At 38.0% G+C, this 19,121-nt stretch overlaps 1 protein-coding gene across 1 annotated transcript in view; it reads right to left on the reverse strand.

Moving 5' to 3' along the window:
- COL5A2 (collagen type V alpha 2 chain) overlaps positions 1–13,798 on the reverse strand; it is a 104,718-nt gene extending 90,920 nt beyond the window's left edge. The window contains exon 1 of the mRNA XM_015867838.3: positions 13,528–13,798. Within this exon, the coding sequence (XP_015723324.2) occupies positions 13,528–13,630 (103 nt within the window). The 5' untranslated portion in view covers positions 13,631–13,798. The remainder of the gene's footprint in view (positions 1–13,527) is intronic.
- Between the last annotated feature and the right edge of the window lie 5,323 nt (positions 13,799–19,121).

The following is a 19,121-nucleotide window of genomic DNA, read 5'->3' on the forward strand; positions in this document are numbered from 1 at the left end:
ACAGAACTATAAATTTTCTATAAGATGCTACATAAATTCAACTTAAAAGTGCTGCAAGCTCTATAAAAATCTATATTCTCTTTGCATATTGTTATGCTGCCTAGATTTATGTAATTACACACAGTTTGAGCTCAGGATGGAAAACACAATGCATCTCTTACTAGCAAGCTTCTTATTAACAAAGTTTACAGCTTCAGCTGTGTAGAAAACTGTCCTAGAAAGGTCAATGCTTAATTTCAGGTAATTGCTGCACTATTTACATCTTGTATTTAAATAAATAAATAAATAAAAATTCAAACATACAGTGACTCAAAGAGAATATTCCTAAATCAAAAATACAAAGTTAGTTGTACAAAGGCAACTGGAATACATTTGTTTTTCCCACTACTCTCTGTTCTGCCCTTCTCAATATTTTCATCGACATACCAGCCTGTTCAGGGTTTCACTAAATCTTTCCTCCTAACTGGACAACAGATGTTGGTGCCCAGACCAAATAGTATATGCTAGCACACATAGCAGTGATGCCCCTTGGTGCAGAAAGCTTCTCTCATTAATCACTACCCAAAGCACTGGCGCAACATACGACTTGAGCTTTAATTACATTTGACACCCAGAATTTTCAAAGGCTAAGAAAACCTGAATTTTGTAAGCATTCCAGACTCCTTGTAATACAGCAGGGAGTGCATTACCACAGGTGCTGGAAAACTCGTTGCGCATGTAGTTGGGCTGAAAGAAAAACATTGCCCCTCAGGCATTCTGTGTGAAGACGGTTCTATTTCCAAAAGCAGAGCCATCTGGTAGCACGCTCCTACATGTTTCCCACAGGATGAGGAACAGAGAAGAAATAATAAATTTTTTCCAGTCCCAAAAGCCAGTGGTTACCAGCAGTTATGGCAAAGCTACACATGATGAATGCCTACATCAGCTGTAGGAGCAGGGGATGTTTTTAGTTCAGGAAGATTTCAGATGCTGGCAAAGATTTTGCTGTACTGCATAAAAAACATATTAATACAATTGCTATTATTTTATGTCACCTGTAATGACATACACAGAAGCTGTTTTTCTTTTAAATAACTGTGCTCCTGAAAAATGAAAAATAAAATAAATAAAATAAAATAAAGGTTTCGTTATTCCTACTTAAACTGAGGATATAAGTTCAGTTTCCAGTTTAACAGAAGCTACTGTCAACAAAAACTATGCCTAATTTCCTTTAATAAGCTTGCTTTAGCCACAGTCGGTTTATACCATTTGCTGTCCTCTCAGAGCACAGCCAGGAATAGAAGCACAGCAGTGCCTCTACAGCACGCTGCAAGGGGCAAGAGCAGCTTTTCCTGCATTAGCTCAGAAATCATTTGCCAAATCCCAATTATATTTATACCAGGTAACTTTTTTTTAAAAAAAAAATCTACTTACTGCAACAGATACTAAGAGAATGTGGCCTAAGCAAATAGTTCTACTTTCAAACATCATAATTTATTGCAAATCAGAAGGGCTCAAAATGATTAGCTGTCTGCACTGCCTATGACAGGATGTCCTAAAACCAGCTCTGCCTTGGAATAAACAGTTCTAAGTCAGTTTTGTCTGCAGACTTTGGAGCATCACAGTGCCCTGGTATTTACATTACACTGTGAACTGCATTACACTGTATAAACAAATGACTTAGACTTCCAAACTTCAGGAAAGAATTTCAGCCTTTCAGCCTTCATAATAGACAAGATTTTGTTTGACTTTTTTTAAAGAGAGCAAGGAAGGGCAAGATGAAGAGTGAATTTAGTCATCACATAAAAAATAAAATCCAATTCACGAAAAATACATTCTGATTTATTTTCTTTGTGACCAGAAGTACAATCTATGGAAATTCTGTCAGTAGAAACTAGTTTTAATAAAAGTGTACTCTACCTAAACCAACTCCAAGTCCTATGGATTACGTTGTCACCAAGACTGCATCTACAATAGCTAAGCACACGGATTACCTTTCATGCCTTCAAGGCCATACTTGCCAGTTCTTACTGCAGAAATCCTGTAGTGTCTGTACAAGAACCTGTCCTTCACTCAAATCTGACTCAAATCAAAGCTGCTGAAACCAGAAACTAGGCTGAGTTTATGGCCTTGTGTTTACTCATAGCTGATGGCAAAAAATTCACAATTTCAACAGAAAGAGATCAAAACTCAGAATAATTTAATATCGAGGTGGATTATGGAAAGCCTGCAGACCTCTAATACTGTAAACATCTAAATAGATTTAAAATACAAAAACATGAAATATTTTTATGTTAAAATAATCACTGTGTGCACCTACATTCTTTTCAGTATAGTTGACATAAGATTTCCAAGATAACTACTCCTTTATTTGAAGCAACTCCTTGCTACACTGTTTTTCCTAATTGCTTCCTACTTCAGATGAATAGATCCTGATGTTTGCTGCCCTCTTTCAAATGAAAAATGGAGATAATTAAAATCCTCATTCATTATGGTACTTAGGAAACACAGAGAAATACAAATCATCCCATTCTAAGAAAAAAAGCTATTGACGTGTGTGGAGATAGATTCTGAAGTCTTCAGCTGAATAGGAGCTTTAAAATCACCAAATATTTACTTTCTGTGTTCATTACATTTAAGCACAAACAAAATACACCACCTGTCTCGCACAGTGCCTGTAAAACAGACAAATTCCATCCTACAAAGATTTCCTGGCAAACCAGGGCAGGCTCAAAGAAACAGAGAACAGCTGGAGAAAAAGAAAAAAAAAAAGTATCCAGTTTTCCATATCCTCCGTTGTAAAACCATGAGAATGATATCACTAATAAAAATTAGAGCAGTAGAGCTCACAGTGGTTGGCCCTGGCATTCTTCATAATGGCAAATGCATGTCCCGAAGAGGTTGAGATTTAACCTTTCTCTCCCGCCCAGCCCCCTGATAAAAAGTTAAAAAAATTCAAGTGTGCACATTTTGACACAATGTGGTAAAGCTGCAAAGTTTGGGTCTAAGTACTAAAACAAAGACAAACCCAACAGAGAGGTTTATGTACTGAAACCTGAGAAGAAGCCACAATTCCTGTGGTTCACTATCTAGAGATTTCTTTGCAGAGGAGCCAAATTTTACCTCCGAAACACATCAGCTATTCAGCATGGCAATCCATGTGATTCAACAAAAATATTATTAGCATGATGACTCAGTATGCAGATGACAGTAGATCAAGGATGCTCTGCATTCATAAGCACTACAGAAATTCATAGGAAAGTCCTGCAAATTGCAGTAACAACACAGAAACAAATCACACCAAAACTACTCAATCTCAGTATCGAGGTCTAGACTGACTGGAGCAAAAGTTGCAATCAGAAAAATGAAAAATAGATAAAATACAATTTGTCTAATTGCAGCCCTGCACTCTGCAAGTCATCAATGTAATTTTAATATCTGATGCTGCCAAAGCAGCCATACTGTTTTGTTAGCTGTTCCTTCTCCATACAACTCCATTTTCCATGCTCTGCTTTCCTTGTCACCAGGCCTGATGTCTCTTACATTGGGTTCTTCGCTTCCTTTTTTCTTCTGTTGCCAATGCAAGTTTCAGTGTTTTCCAACTCTTGACAAAACAAGCATTTTAACATCTGGAAATCATCCTACATTACCTTCTTCACCAGTGAGATGCATTTGTCTTGCAACGTTGTTCCCATGCAATGGAAATGACCAGTGCCTTGAGACTTCACACTACATAAACTGCATTATATATATATGTACACACACATACACACACACAAACATATATACCAAACGCATTACATATTATACCCATTTAAAATTTAACATTAAGTTAAAACACATCTGAATTTCTAAGTACTAAGTTCAAGTAGCTTTCTCATCCAAAAGATCCCTGATTTGAAAGAATTCTGAATTAGGGTGTAATATTATTACTAAATAAATATGAATTATAAGATTAAATTCAGAGTTGTGTTCTTTTTCTAATGCATGCAATTTGAAATTAAAATACATATATATTTTTTCCACTAAGATTTCCTGTAAAGAATGCCTTGGATAAATAAAACTTGGATTTCAGATGCAAAACCAAGAGCCTTTTCTGTGAGCTGCTTATAAAAATGAAATCAAAGTAATTTGATTTCGATACTGGGCCTATGAAAGTCTTAACCATGTCTTCAGAAGTTGCTCTCACATGCTACTCCACTACTCAGACAATTCATGCTGCTTTTACAGGTTTTTTTTTTATAAAATACAAGATTACTATGTCTCATAAGAGGCAATGTATACTTACTGCACCAATTTAGTCTTATAAGCGTGTCACTAAAAACATTGTTGCAATGCCTGACATTCCTGAAGAAACACTGCCAGGGTTGATGTATAGGACATGGAAAGCTTTTCCACGTTTCAAGATTGTGTATCAATAAAAAAAATATACCTTTAACTGTAGGGTTTATTTGTCTGCATCATGAACTTAAGATGATAACAATCTTTTAGACTGAAATCCACTAGATTTTTAATTTATTTATTATGTGTAATTGTTTAATTTTTTTATTGTTTAATATAAGAAGCCGTTTTTTCAATGGAAAATTTGTAAAGAATAAAAAAACACAAAATTAATTTGTTTCTTTTAAAAACAACCTTCAGTCCAGACTTCACTTTACAATAATTCTGTTCTCTGTAATTCTCATCCACATTTTCGCACAGATGACAATTATTTTGTTCCTTATTGTCATCAGTGAGATTCATTAAAAACCTGCTTTTTTTGTAGATGACTCCAGAAGACCACTCCTAAACTTAATGTATCATCCACCATAGATTTCTGTTAACTATGTATATTTAATTAATTTTCCCACCATTCACACCAGAAACGTTCAAGCCAGTACCAAATGCTTTATTAGCAGTGAAATGCTTTCCAACATTATCAGTGCAGCATAAAGTCATCAAGCAGCAAAATTTTGCAGTGATCTGGAGAAAAAGGTTTCTAACAAAACAAAACTATTTCCCCTGTGACAACAATGACACACACCGTAGACACTATGGTTAAAGTCTCAAGTGCAGTCCTAGAGCACTAGAAGAAATCAATGGCCTGATACCTGAAAGCTTCGGAGTAGCACCAGCAGTCATGCTTTGCCAGCTGGAGCCCTCAGCAGTTTACCTTCAAGGAAACTCATTCATTTGACACGTTTCTATGGGCCTGGTTACAGATACCACCAAAATGCTCTCCTGTTTATTGGGCCTTAACTTCTTTAAGCTGATGGCTTAAAGTAAGATTTCAATTGGCAGTGAAATTTCAATCATGTATCTCAACAATGTGCCACAGGATGCTGGTTCCCAGCCACTGCACATGCAAAGCAGTATATTTGGAAAACCTAAGGCACTGCAGCTGAGGGAAAGAATCACTAAGATAGGAAGAAAATGCGATGAAAATAATCACCCCAGGATACTGATCATGTATTTTCATACATACAAATATTTGTTAGAACCCTGTAAAGAAATTGAGCAAAGCTGAATATAAAACAGCTAAGCAACCTAAGCCTCCATTTGTTGATCCTGTTTCAATGTATTTTCCCCAAACCTTTTTCCTTGGCCTATTAAGATATTTAACAAAACAGGTGACATAAGACATTGGACTGTAAAGGGATAAAATAAATGACTGATCAATCAAGGTTTACTATGATCTCCAAGAAGAGGGAGGACTGCTTTAAAGTGAACTCTCAGCACAGTTTCTAAAGGCACCTGAAGGCATCCAGGGTCAAGTGGCTAAAGTTTTTCCCAAATAAGAAGCAAATTCTTCTTGTCTTTTTTCCTTCCATTGTAATTTCAGAGCACAGTATTAATCTTGGACCAATTGGGCCAAAACATAGTCTCATGATGACATATTTTACCTCCTTAATCTCCTTCTACACTATACGGACATTACGCCTTAAATCTTTCACTTAAGATTCTCAGCTTCCTGAAGGATGCTGGCAAATATTTTATTGGAGAAAGATAACGTGTTGACCTTCTCATCAGCCATCTACTGCACAGCAGGGAACACGCCTCAATGAAACAGTTTACTCTTGTTCCTACTCTCCATGAGTTCATGCCCAGAACTCTGAATTCCTGCCAGCAGTATCAGAGTCGCTGTTTGTGTTTCTATTTAGCCCCATTATCCCAAGAACTGGGGCACAGAGATTCACATTAATTCTCCAGTCTGCTCATGCTATGCTATAAATGAAAATCACAGAACATGGAAAATACCATGGAAGCTTTTCAGTACAAAAATGGCCCCATTGTATCATTTTCCCCACTCTACTATTTACAGAAAGATACTGGGAAACACAAATTCTCCCAAATTCCAAAACCAGTCTACCTACAATTGACAGTAGCATGGCCAAGGAACCACACGAGCCTCACTCTCCAGAGAGAAGTCTCTTCTTCAGCAGCTGATATGAAAAGAATCTCAAGGGTCTGCAAGAACAGTGGTTTCCTGTATGAGACAGCAGCACACCGCCGCTGACCCCTGACAATCCTCCTTAGTCTTCATGCTTACATAACACATGACCCTTCCACAGCAAACGCGGGTGGGAGAGCAGAGTAATGGAATTGTTCACACTGCGAGAATAAAAGACAGCACAGCAGGCTATGAAAAATTTAGGTTGCTGGAAAGGAAACATAACTGTAAGCAACTGTTTAGAGATTTTAATTACCACAGCACTGAGTGCTTATCAGCATCTAAACTTTCGTGTATACTATTATTTTCATAAATGTAAATTAACCTATGAGATGAGAATTTTAGTAGCAAATCCAATGGCAGACAACCTCTCCCCCGGCTTATGGTGCACGTCAAACTTTTCAGTGAGGCAGATGCAACTCAGGAGTAAGTAAGAGATGGATGTACAGTTAGCGTAAGAAACCAAAGTGAAAAAGCACTATCACTATTTGTACGAGTAATGTGTAGCTTCCAATCATATCTGAGCATTAAAGAGAGTCACAGAACATTTAACATTTATTTTTCTATAAAAAAATAAACTTCTAACATAGACTTCAAATAAGTTCAGAACTCTCAATCATTTTCTTGGCCTATAGCAAGGATGCGTTAGGGCATCGTAGCATCAAAAACCTCTATTACTAGGAAAAAGCAACAGGGGGTTAGATTTCCCATTATTGGTTGCTATCTGCAGAAGGCTTTCATATTGATTTGGTAATTATTCAAAATTAACATTTGCAAAAATGTTTAGAAGCATGAGGGCCCCCGTGCTCTTCCTTGCAATCAGCAATAACAAAGTCTAAATATTTGGGTCTCTTTAAGCCATTAACTTGAAATATATCCAAAACATGCAGAAATGTTCATTAGAATTTTAGAAATGCATCAGTCACGGGGCAGACAAAGAATACAGAGTTTTCCCTTCCAGGACCTCCAGCAATGAACGATCTCTTGAAATGGCACAACATGTACTTTCACAGTAGACAATTTTAAGTCATACTGGGTGACTTAGGGAAAAAAATGTTTCCTGCCACTTTCTGCTTTAAAATAATCTAAGCAAGTCAAACCTCCTTAGTGTCCATCTGATCCATCTATCAGTGCACTTACACAGAATCCGGCCCATCATTCCTGTTGCTGACACACAAGCACGCAGCTCAAGACCCAGCCAGCCACTGGAGCAGTATGAGAGGTGCAAGACAATGGCTGGTGGAGTTCTACACCTTCTACACCAAACTACATTCTTATAGTAGTAGCAAGCAGTCCTTCACTGGCTTTAATTTCTTAGCACTACAAAGTGAAGAAGCACATGAAAATAAAAGATAGGCATGGATGAGCCACAGACAAAACCAGAACAATCAGGAATTTGTGATTCAGTGAAAGTCCCTCAGTGGAATAAACATGATCTAAAGGAGAGACTTACCACTAAAGTTTGCTTCAGAGAAGGTGCAGAAAGTAGAAAACGTTGTGTTACTTCCTATGGACAGTATCACTGCTTTACATTTTCTAGTAGCTGAACAACTGCGCTAACTCTTTAAATTGCCAAATTTAAATCAGAAAAACAAACCCAACATAAATCATGTAATAAAATTCATGACTAAAATAGCAGAGGTATAATTTATACACACATTCTGTATTGACTACATCAGATATGTAAACAGTACACAATGGCACCACTCAAGTACCACTCTTACCCAGAATGTTACGTGACTTATCAGCAACCTTTTCACAGCTTGAAAGCATATCATTTATTCAATAACTGAAGAACATTTATTTTACAGTACTAAAAGCTCCATCGCTTTCTTTATCTTCTTCTCATTACATTTGGAATGAATGACCAAATATGTATCACACGTTCCAGTTCAAGTTAAATCTGACCTTCTGCATGTGACACTCTCAGTAGGGCTTGAGAAGGGCAATCTAACCAAGAGGGGTTTGCAGTCTGTTGCAGCTTAGCTTTCAGGCAGACACAGCAATGCCACTTGCCTCATGCATCGAAGATTCCAAGTCCCAAATGCCTTATCAAAAAAATAAAAAAGTAATTCCAAATTCATCTGATGATTTTTTCATTTTACAATAAAGGATATTTATTTTTGCCTTACACTTTCCAATGAGGACAGGCTCTCCTGACTATGAAATAAAGTATAAGTTCAGTCTTTCTTTGATCAAACAGAATTCACTGGATCAGCACATGGAGATTTTCTTTCTAATCAAATTTTTCCTCAGAAATTCTTGTATGTCAGGAGCTTACACTCAAAAATGAGCAGATTCACAAAGACAAACACGGGTGAAACAATCAGTGTACATATAAGGAAAGATCACGTGCCTGCAGTTGGAATTTCAACTATTTTTTATTATTGCTGTATTATTTTTTGGCACGGAGTTCATTGCCTTTCTCTGTATACGGAAAACTAGTTGCAGACAGGCCATGAACATCTGCTTGGGTCTTTTAAAGGACTGTAGTGTTGCATAAAGGTTTGCCTTCAGAGTAACTGCTTCCCCACACGTATGCAGAAGAATCCATGTGTTTCTTGTCTCACAAAACACTGTAAACCAAGCAATCTGGTGAGTTGGCCAGCTTGACTTCTAACCACACACAAGTCCTGCAACTTCCAGCTAACCCAGAGATGAATTTGGCTAAATACTACTTAAACATCAGGAACTGCTATTAAGCGAAATTTTCTTAGGTGCATCCATAATAAACTGAATTTTTTAATTTTTTTTTTTTCTAGAAGGTTGACATAAACCAAAAAAAGGCCAAGCTTTCAGTTAATATATACTGCTAAACAGAACCAACCCTGCAGTGTTTTACATGAACAAATCACCCCAAATGTTATCACGGTGAAACAAACTGGGAAGATAAAAGGACTTCATCACAGAATGACCTGTGAGTGCCAAAACATGAATGAGGATTGACAGAAAGAAATGTCCATTTGGTTTGTAGGGAAATGATCTATGCATGGAAACATGATGGCAAAACTGTCTACAATAACAACCATCACGTGTAATTCTTCAAACACAAAAAAAAAACTTCAAAAAACAAAATAGAAAGAATATGAGCTGATGTGGATGGCTTAAGACCTCACTTATATGGATTGAGGAATTTCTGAGCAAGAGACTACTCAGTCTGAGTAGGAGGAATCTTCTTGAGGACTCTGGAAATTTCTCTTCCCCACACTGTCATGGGCAGGGGAACCAACCACAGATATTCAGAAGTCACATCATGAGTCAGTCCCCGCAGAACAGTTTTTTGTGGGTTGCTCGTTTTGACGTTGTTTTTTTGCTTTTTAAATATAATTGATGGGTTCACATTTTCTGCTTTTTTGAACCCAAAATCTCTTCTTTTTTTCCCAGATATTTGCAAAAATTAGACCCACGGTCATTAGTATCTTCACACATACACACACACTTTCTCACCGAAAGCACAGGTATGCATTTATGCCAGTGATCTTGGGAGATGGAACAAAGGGAAAAGAAAACCAAAGCACTATGAGATCCTCATTAAAATAGTGAGAATTATCAGGACAGACTATTCTCCCCTCTTTCATATCATTCAATGGAACTTTGACGACTCCTTTTTAAGGTTGAAACACCTATGAAAATCAAAGGAGCATCTGGCAGGCTCAATAATTCTCTTTCCTTCTCTTAGATGAAGCAGACTTGTTACCACATTTCCAGCACCTGTCACGGAGAGGATACTGTGCAACACATTAACCTCTTTTCCCCCTGAAGATACTATCTCTGTTATTAGGGAGGGGTAGATGGGCATATTTAATAGCCCCTATTCAACCAGCTCGGCTGTTTCAGTCTCCTCGCTCTTTGTAAGGTTTCCAGACAAATTGAAAGACCTGATGAATTCAAAGAGGTCAGAGAGGATCATGAATTCAGAGGGAATGACCCTCATTTGTTTGTTCTTGTTCACACAGTGGAACAAGAGGAAATTAGCTCAGATACTTTGAATCAATACTAGAGCTTGCACTGATCTCAGCTAATATAGGGATGACATTACCAGAGACAGACCGGGAAGGATAAATCAACTCAAAATTTTCAGAAAAGAGCATTATTCAGAAACTAATGATAATCTAATGACAAGTCTGAGAGTAAAGTGAGAAATATAGAAGACTGTGACATTAGATCACCACCACTATGCCCAAATCAACTGCAGACAAATACTCCTGAAGGAGGTAATTCCCACAGCGACAGCTCTGAGCAAGAGACCAAGAGATGTTCCACTAGAAGTACGTTTCTACTTTTCTTAAGGAACAGCTTTGAATAGAGTAACCACATTTAAACTCCTGTAGGGAGTGGGTGGGAAAGGATCCCGGATGCACATACTACTTCTGCCAGTTGCTTCCTGTGTACTGAATCCTAAGGGAAAAAGAAAGTCAACACTGTGTAAAACCATTCACCAGAGGTTCAGAGCTTAAATAATGTAATTTTAGCCCTCTTCTGGCTACTTATTCCATCTCTGAGCCTGTGTGAGCCCCTACAGGGAACATAAAACTCAGATCATTCATTCCTAGGCATTTGTAGGGCAGGCTTTAGTCCCATCTAACTTTTTAATGGGCACATTCAAAGCAGTCAGACTCAAAATGACCAACTTTGCTGAACTAGACTTGAAAGTATCTGTTTTTCACATTCTGGATGTGCATTCTAAAGTGTGTGTACTATTCAGCACTGCCAGCCAAGTGCTCTTGAGCAAAACAGATCAACCTGCAATGGTTCCAAGAGGAAAAAAAAAAAGAATATAAAACTGGCATTACTTAAACGTACAAGGTAACTGTCAGAAAAAAAAATAAAAAAAAAAATGGTTAAGCTGTAATACTGCATGTTTTTGTTTTTCGTTTTAAAGCAATTTTACCTGCTTTATGGTTTTAACTTATCTATCAATATACGGATATCACCTTTGCTGTGATAAACTCTCTAAGATGCTTCTAGAAAAGCTTCTTCTTTCTTCCACTGTAGTTGACAGAACCAGCTTCTAATTCTTCCCATTTTTCTCCAGTGTTGGTATGAAAACTGAATGGTATAATACAACTTCAAATACCTTCTGCAAATCTGATACATTTTTCTAATTTTTGCTTTTTCAAATGCCGTCATTGTCTCTCCACATGCCTCTGGAATTTGTTCCAGTGACAGTGACCAACTGAATGGGTAGAAGTTAAGCAGCTGCCAAGATGAAACCACTTGCAGCACAATACAACATGCACTGCTCCGTGCAGGTTAACACTGAAGCCAAAACCCAAACCTCCCCATGCAGAAGCATTTGTGAGCTTCAGTCATGAACTGCATCAGAATTTAAACTCCCTTATTTATGCACTTAAACCAGACCTACCCTCCTCATTGTGCTCCATCCCTCACAGCACAGTCTGTTTTCTTTTTGTGATTTCATTTTTAATATACTGAGTATACAAGAAGCAGTTTTCTCACATAGGCAGCTTTCTCATGTAGACGAAAGCTATTTAACTTCCCAAACAGGAAAAGGAACGAGTGAAATAAGTGCAAACAGATGTTACTAATTTATTACGGGATATTTTACTCTCTGAGTTACCACATACCTCTCAGTTTCTTCAGCCATCAGCATATGGGAAGTACACCCCAGAAGGTGTTGCTACATTACTGGCTCATCCCTTAATTTCCATAATAGCAGCAACCTAATAAATGGCACGTAATAACTTGAACCCACAGCCGTCTCACATAACATTTCTTGCTTTTCTCCCCTCCCCCCACCCCCCAAATTTGAAATCAGTATTTTCAAAAGTGTTTTATTTTGTGTTTTACGTATCTGAAAGAGCTGTACCATGGCTCTCCCTTTATGGCAAGTATCTGAATTACACTCCCAAGATTATACAAATTGCCCCCTCTATGGGACTTCTTAGACAGTCACACAGAGTCAGGGGTGTCCTGCTTTGCTCTGTAGAACAAAACTGTCACAACTATTGTGTTGTTTTAGTCACCAGAATTTGAAACTTGCTCTCTGGTGCAACTCAGGGTATTGCAAGACACATACAGCTGCAAGAAAAATAAATCTCTTGTAAATATGCAATAAAATAATTACTAACTGTGCTGTACAGCAACAGAGTGGCCCTTCTGGCTTCTTTTCCACGTAACATCCAAAAACGCAACACACAAGAAGCCTGGAAAGCATTTTCAGGAGTACAATAGCGACAAACTGTCCTGCAACCAGCCTTCTCACATTTCAGGAAACCAACAAACAGCAAGGGCACTCAGATTGATGAAAGAGAACAGTTACTACAGATTCTTCTGCCCTCTCCCCTACATACACTGAAATGATGTTAAATAAGAAAAGAAACAGAACAGCCTAAGAAAGTTCAAGTTGCACAGGTCGGGTACACAGCTGGCCGAACCTCCCGCTTTAAGACAGCTTGCTAAAAACCTCTGCTGTTCAGATAAGTGAGCCAAAGGGTGGGAAAGCACGAAGGCAGGGAAGGCTGTGTTCCATCACAGCCTGTCACTGGGGATTAAACAGCCTCTGCAGCCAGGGCCAGAGGGGGAAGGAGACAGAGAAGGGTAAGAAAGGGGAGAAAGAAAGAAACAAAAGAAAAGAGAAGAAAGGAAAATGACATTTTTGTGTTTTTAAAACAAAGAACATAAGAAAGCAGACATCGTTTGGTGCAAAAAGACTCCACCCTGCACAGCTCCTGTGTTTACTTCTCCCAGCTCTGGTTGGTCTCCAGCCCCGGAGCCTCCTTTAGCCTCATCCTAAGTACTTTCTTTTGTTGCAAACTTTCCAGCCCCGCGTGTTGTTTGTGCCAGGCAGCAGAGTTTACTTCAGGGTGCTCCACAGCTGCATTTTGCATTTAATCATTCCTTTCTCCTCTATGTTCACAGGACTGTGCACAGAGACCCGAGAACACCAAAAAAAAGTCCAGCTTTTAAAACCTCTGTTTTCTGATTATATTCCCAAACTGCGAGCCTTACAGTCCCGTTCTTAGCATATAAACTACAAATCCCAAAAAAAGTTCTGAATTTCTCTCATTAACCAAATAACACAATAAGCACTCAGCACTCAAAGAAAGAAGGAAAAGAAGAAAAAAAAAGTAAAAAAAAGAGAGAAAAAAACTCACCGGCATCATAATCTTCCTCTTCTTGTGCTCTTACGGCTACAAGTAGCCCTAACAAAGCAGCAAGGATGAAAAAAGTTCTTGTTTCTGCCCTGGTTGCCATCATGCCTAGCTATTAGACATGTATCCTCCCGGGCAGCAAAATGTGCAGAAACTGAAGGTTATTTTAGCACCATGAAGCCAGCTGGGGAATCTCTCCGTCTTTCAGCATCAGTCCTGAGACAAAGTCTGAGAGCCCTTTTTTTCAGCACCAGCTCCAGTGCAGTCTGCAAGCGCTCTTTTCAGGGGATGCAGCTTTAAATAGGAAGAATGCTGCCTCCACTTCTCTTCCTGCCCCTTTTCGGCTTGTTCAGGCTCATAATCATCCACTCCCTGCCAAGCAAGAATCTGATTGATGGTAAATAACCGAATCAGAGCTAGCTTCACTCTTCCTTGAACTTTTCTCTGTAAGAATATACTTGCAGAATATTTTCCTGTTACAGAGCAGCGTGTGCTGCGTCAGAACCATTTCTTAAGAAAGTAAAGCATAATTCGGTAAGAAGCTGCCATGAGGAAAAAAGCCCTGCTTTTCCCCTCGAAGCACTTCCTGGGACTGAAGGGTAGAGCCCCACTAGGAGCTGATTCACTTATTAGGAACTTGATCCCTTCCAGCTCGCTGAGAGAGGAGGATTTCCTCCCTCCCTGGTACCTGCCCCCTGCCTCGCTCCAGCTGTACTGGGAAACGTGACTGCAGTCTACAGAGAGGGGCCACTGAGCTATCAGTGCCGCGTGATTCAGGAACCTGTAAAATCATCTCCTCCCCCTGCCACGGGGTTCTGTGTAATCTTTTCTTAAATGCTTGATGCGCTCCATATTTACAGCCCTGACAGCTGGGATGACTGTTGTAAACCTCTGGAAGTTGTTTTACACTTGAAGCATGAGAATGACAGGAACAATGATCAGATACCTGCTTTCTCCCTCATCTCTCCCCCCAGGAGAGTGACAACTGGAAATCTTCCTCACTTCTAACCTCATCTTTTTCCTTTAATAATGCCCCTGCATTAGCATCCTAGTATGGGCACTAAGTAAATCTCATTTTTCTGCATCACTGAAACTGGGAGTAGGATGCTAGATTTCCTCTTCCTCAAGTTGATGGTTTGGAAAGGAAGCTCTATCACTACTCTCCTCCCCTTCTAAGAATGGAGTTGCCAATACATGCTACAGGGAAATACCCATCTGTCAGCTGGAAGGCTTTGTTATTGTTTTTTTTTATCTTCAGCCATCACACTTCGAAAACAATCCCATTCCAAATAATTGCAGTGAGAAGTAAATCTCTTTACCAGTTTTAATATATGCTGGCCCGCTGCTTATCACAATGGTATTTAACCATTCTAAGTCAGGCAAAAGCCTAAAGCCTAGGAAGTTTTCTTCTGCGCCCTGGAAAGGAAAGGCAACACCAGAACTTGTATAGAACTACAATTCTATAGAAAATCTGCTCATTTAGGAACACCAAAGATTAATTGACACTGAAACAGAACAAATTGGAAAAGCAAATTCTGTTTGCCTTGTGTCTAGACACAGTAACCACTGCAGAAGCACAGCATCCCACAATCAGTATGGCTCAGGAGCAGAAACTACAAGAGAAAATACTGAAGGAATGTGAGTCATTGCAAGTGGAATCATTGGTGAGTACCAGCTGAGAAACTCACAACTGATAGAACAAAATTTAGTATCTGTTAAGCTGCCCAGTCACAGGTGAAGTTCAGTTCTGACAGGATCATGAGTATGGTTTGCCGGTCAAAAAATCATACACTGTTGATATCGTTCTCAATCAAAGGCATAACTCCCTTGAAAAGCTGTGGTTATGTGATGCTGGCTAGAAACACCAGATCTTCTCTGAATAGGTCCAAACCTTATCTTTGGCGCAGGTCTGTACACACATTAGCAACAAGAAAGCAGCAAACAAGTAGCTCAGAGCCATAATAAAGCAAGCTGTTATTATTAAATCACCACATGAAAATTAATCATAGCACAAAATCATTACATAAATGAGAAAATAGAAAGAACGTATTTTTAGAACCATGCCTTGTAAGGTTTCCCACAGATAAAAGTGTTCTATAGTTATTTAAGAACGGGAAAATTGGTATTAATAACTTAAGAGGAGAATGGAGAAGAATGCAGGCACTGCTCTGAAGACTCTTCATGCACTCTGATGAAAAACCATTAAGACAAAGACATAGACATTTGTGAACTATGTACTACTAACTGTAGGGTATTTATGTGAAAACGCTTAAAAGAAAGATGACAGCCACTCAGAGAACTCGGCTAAAAATCCTGCACACTGCCTGGGGAAAGCTACGATAAAACCACAGCAGATACTGACTCTGACGGAATTATATAAATGTCCATTCACTGGTAAAACTTACCATTAGCATTAGGAGCCTTGTCTTCAAAATTAGGTAAAAAGTGCTTCCTAAGTCTTATTCTGCAACAGGTCTGAAAATTCCTAGTGTACCTGCAGCAGGAATGAGCCTTCCCATCATTATCCTTTGTCTCAGACAAACATCACAAGAACACAGCGATGATATTTTCCTCTCTACAGCTCATTGAGAGAAGGAAAGAATCAGAAAAACCTCTTTTACTATATTAAGTACAACATTTTTTTCTGAGAAGTCAATGAGGTCAGACCCTTAAAGAGTTTCCTATAGCAATATCTGAAGTTGCCCTTCACATCCATTTCTGCCACAATCTCACTAATAAATTATACCACATAATTACAGAAGTTTAACAACATAAAATAGAGAAGGATGTAAATGATTTGCCAAATCAATCCTTTTGTGCCTCCCTATAAATACTTCCTTTCACTGTGTCTGTACATTTGATGAGCTTTTCAATTTTATTACAGGCATCACAGCTTTAGTCGTTAAGTCTATTGTTTTATTTAAATTTAAGCAAATTCCTTTCTAGGTCTAAAGTATGCGACTGCATCACAATGGTTCTTTAGTTAGCACCATTGTAAGCAGAGTCAGACTCAGCAATTAAGAGTGGGCAGATAAATAATTCCAAGTATGCACAAAAACACCTCCCCTCTCCTCATCTCAACAGGGAAGAAACCAACACTGTATACAATAATACTGTATATTTATGGAACAGCTGCTCTCCAACCATTTTTCACTCTTTCCACAGTTCCTAAGATTCTGTAAGAGCAGAGGAATGTAGCAAAGCTAAGGTCATGCATTAAGTACAAGTAAAATCAGATACATATTTTTGGAGCTCATTTTTCTTCCTTGCCAAGGAAAACCTATACAGGATGAAAGTTACTAGACAGAATAATCCAGATCTCTGCCTATTGGAATAAATTCTCCTCCAACACACTTCATTCTACCCATTGCTATTTATTAAACATCAAGCATGCAACAAACGCAAATTTAGTAGACAGAGACACTGCATGAGTGATAGGACTGAGAATTATCCTCTTTCCAGTCTGTCTCAGTAAAGCAACTGATCTGGAAACACAGCCATAAAACTAGGCTGGAAATTCTCTGCAATTGGGATGGTCACAGCTACCGATTTATGGTCAATTTCTGACTCCCAGAAGATTAACAAAACAAAACCAAAAAAGATAAGTGATTAAAAAATGACTTTCCAGTGCATCCTACCTCACTCAAGAGCAACCAGACGCTGGTTCAAGATGCAACCAGGTTCAAAGGATCTCTATATCAGATGAAGCATGTGCCTCTTTTGTTGTATGCTTGGATACATCTCCATGGAATGACAACTGTCCCCAAAGCTGGGATGCTCCTGGAAATTCCCAGACGCAGTAACCTGAAGAAAGAAACAGCTAAATACTCCCTAAAATCCAGTCCGTTGATATCAGCTCCTACATTTTAGCCAATAAGTTTGGCTAAAATTCATACAAAGTCATATTTCATACTCAAAGAGCATTTTTACTGATAGATGAAGCTATGGAATACCATTATGTACGTTTGATGATTCAAAAATAGATTAAAATAAAAGGCATATGATTACATAGTTCACATTATCCAAGTCAGGAAATAAAAACACTAGCTTTCATTTCTTCAGAGTATATATACATATGAGCAATTAAAATTTCAATATCTATGAAAAGCTCATTGTATTCAATAGAATATAAGGGACTCTCATGTGGTTACAAGGAATATATATCTCTTTAAAAATTTTTTGCACCAATGTGATAAAAATAAATTTATATAAAACAAAAATCTAATACTAAAAGTAGGATGCCAGACCTTACTTTTAGTAGCAACGTGAAATTAATGGAATCGGGGAAATTCAAACTCAGTTTGAATTCAAAATATCTGTCCAAAAATGAGCAAGCTTTTCCAAAGTGCTGCTTTTGAAGCAGAGCTTAAGTGAATGTGAGAGCTGCTATCAGATTTTATGTAGGTAGTTAAACCCATGGTAAGAGCTGTTAGAAATTTCCACCTTGAATAATAGCTCTTTGATCGTGCAATTAGCTAAAAATAAAAAGAGAGAAAGAAAAAAAGACATGCCACATTCTTTAACTTAAAAATATAGTCAGCATAAAATATTACGGTCTTATTAGAATCAACCATTAAAATTAACATGATTGAAATCAAGTATGAGAGAAATTATTTCCTTTCCTCTGAAGCATGCTCACATCATACTTTCAAGATTCTTTAGTGCGTAAGAAAACCGTTTTCTTGTTTTATATTAGTTTTCTACAAAGTAAATGACAGAAAATACTCATGTTAAAGATCAGAAAATGTAATAGGAAACTGCAAAAAAACGGCAAGAAAATAAACAGAGAAATATGATGCTACTTGTAACTTGGAGCTTTAAAAAGACTAAATTCCAAACTGCACTGTCTCAAGATTCCAGTTTCCCTGCTTAAAATTCCACAGAAAAAAACTATTTGTAGCAGCTAGAAACAATAAATGCTGTCACATCAGAAAAGTTGCTGCCCATTTCCAGCAGAATTTTCCCATCAACGTTTGGGTGGGGAGGTTTAAAGAAGTGGAACTCGAGTCCTTTTGGAGGACAGGGAAGAAAGCTTTCTTTCCTGATTACTCTTAAATCACGTAATACTGTTTCACAGCTAGTTTTAATTTGGGGAAGTAGGATGATACTTTGTTTTAAATGTTAGTGTGAGGTCTTGGATTACGACAGTCATTTTAAGTTTGCTTTTGCTATGAGCAAATCCAAACCTAATAAGCTATGTAAAGTTATTAGCACTGGCAGCCTTTCCTTCAGAATGCCTCAGTTAAATTAAACTCAACACTAGTAACAAGGGAAAGATCAAGAATAAATAAGGGAAATAATAAGGGAAAATGTCATTAAATTCTGAAGAAAAAAGACCCTACATTTATTTTTTTTTTATCTAGAACAGGAAAAACAGCATAATCATTTATGCTTTTTTACAGAATAAACATTTCAGTGTTTATTCCAAATTCATTATCAACCTAGTTTTCTTCTTCTGCAGTACTTACACTGATTAAGTGAAAATACACACACAGCAAGCTATGTTTTTAAATAGCAAGGACAAATGCTAATCTGCAATTCAAACAGGCACCAACTACCTTCATCTTTTCTTGGTTTTTGTTTTTCTTGGTTTTGTG

The sequence above is a fragment of the Coturnix japonica genome, chromosome 7 (genome assembly GCF_054131305.1).
Source record: "Coturnix japonica strain WE chromosome 7, WE-NBRP24, whole genome shotgun sequence".
In the NCBI taxonomy this organism is placed as follows: Eukaryota; Metazoa; Chordata; class Aves; order Galliformes; family Phasianidae; genus Coturnix; species Coturnix japonica.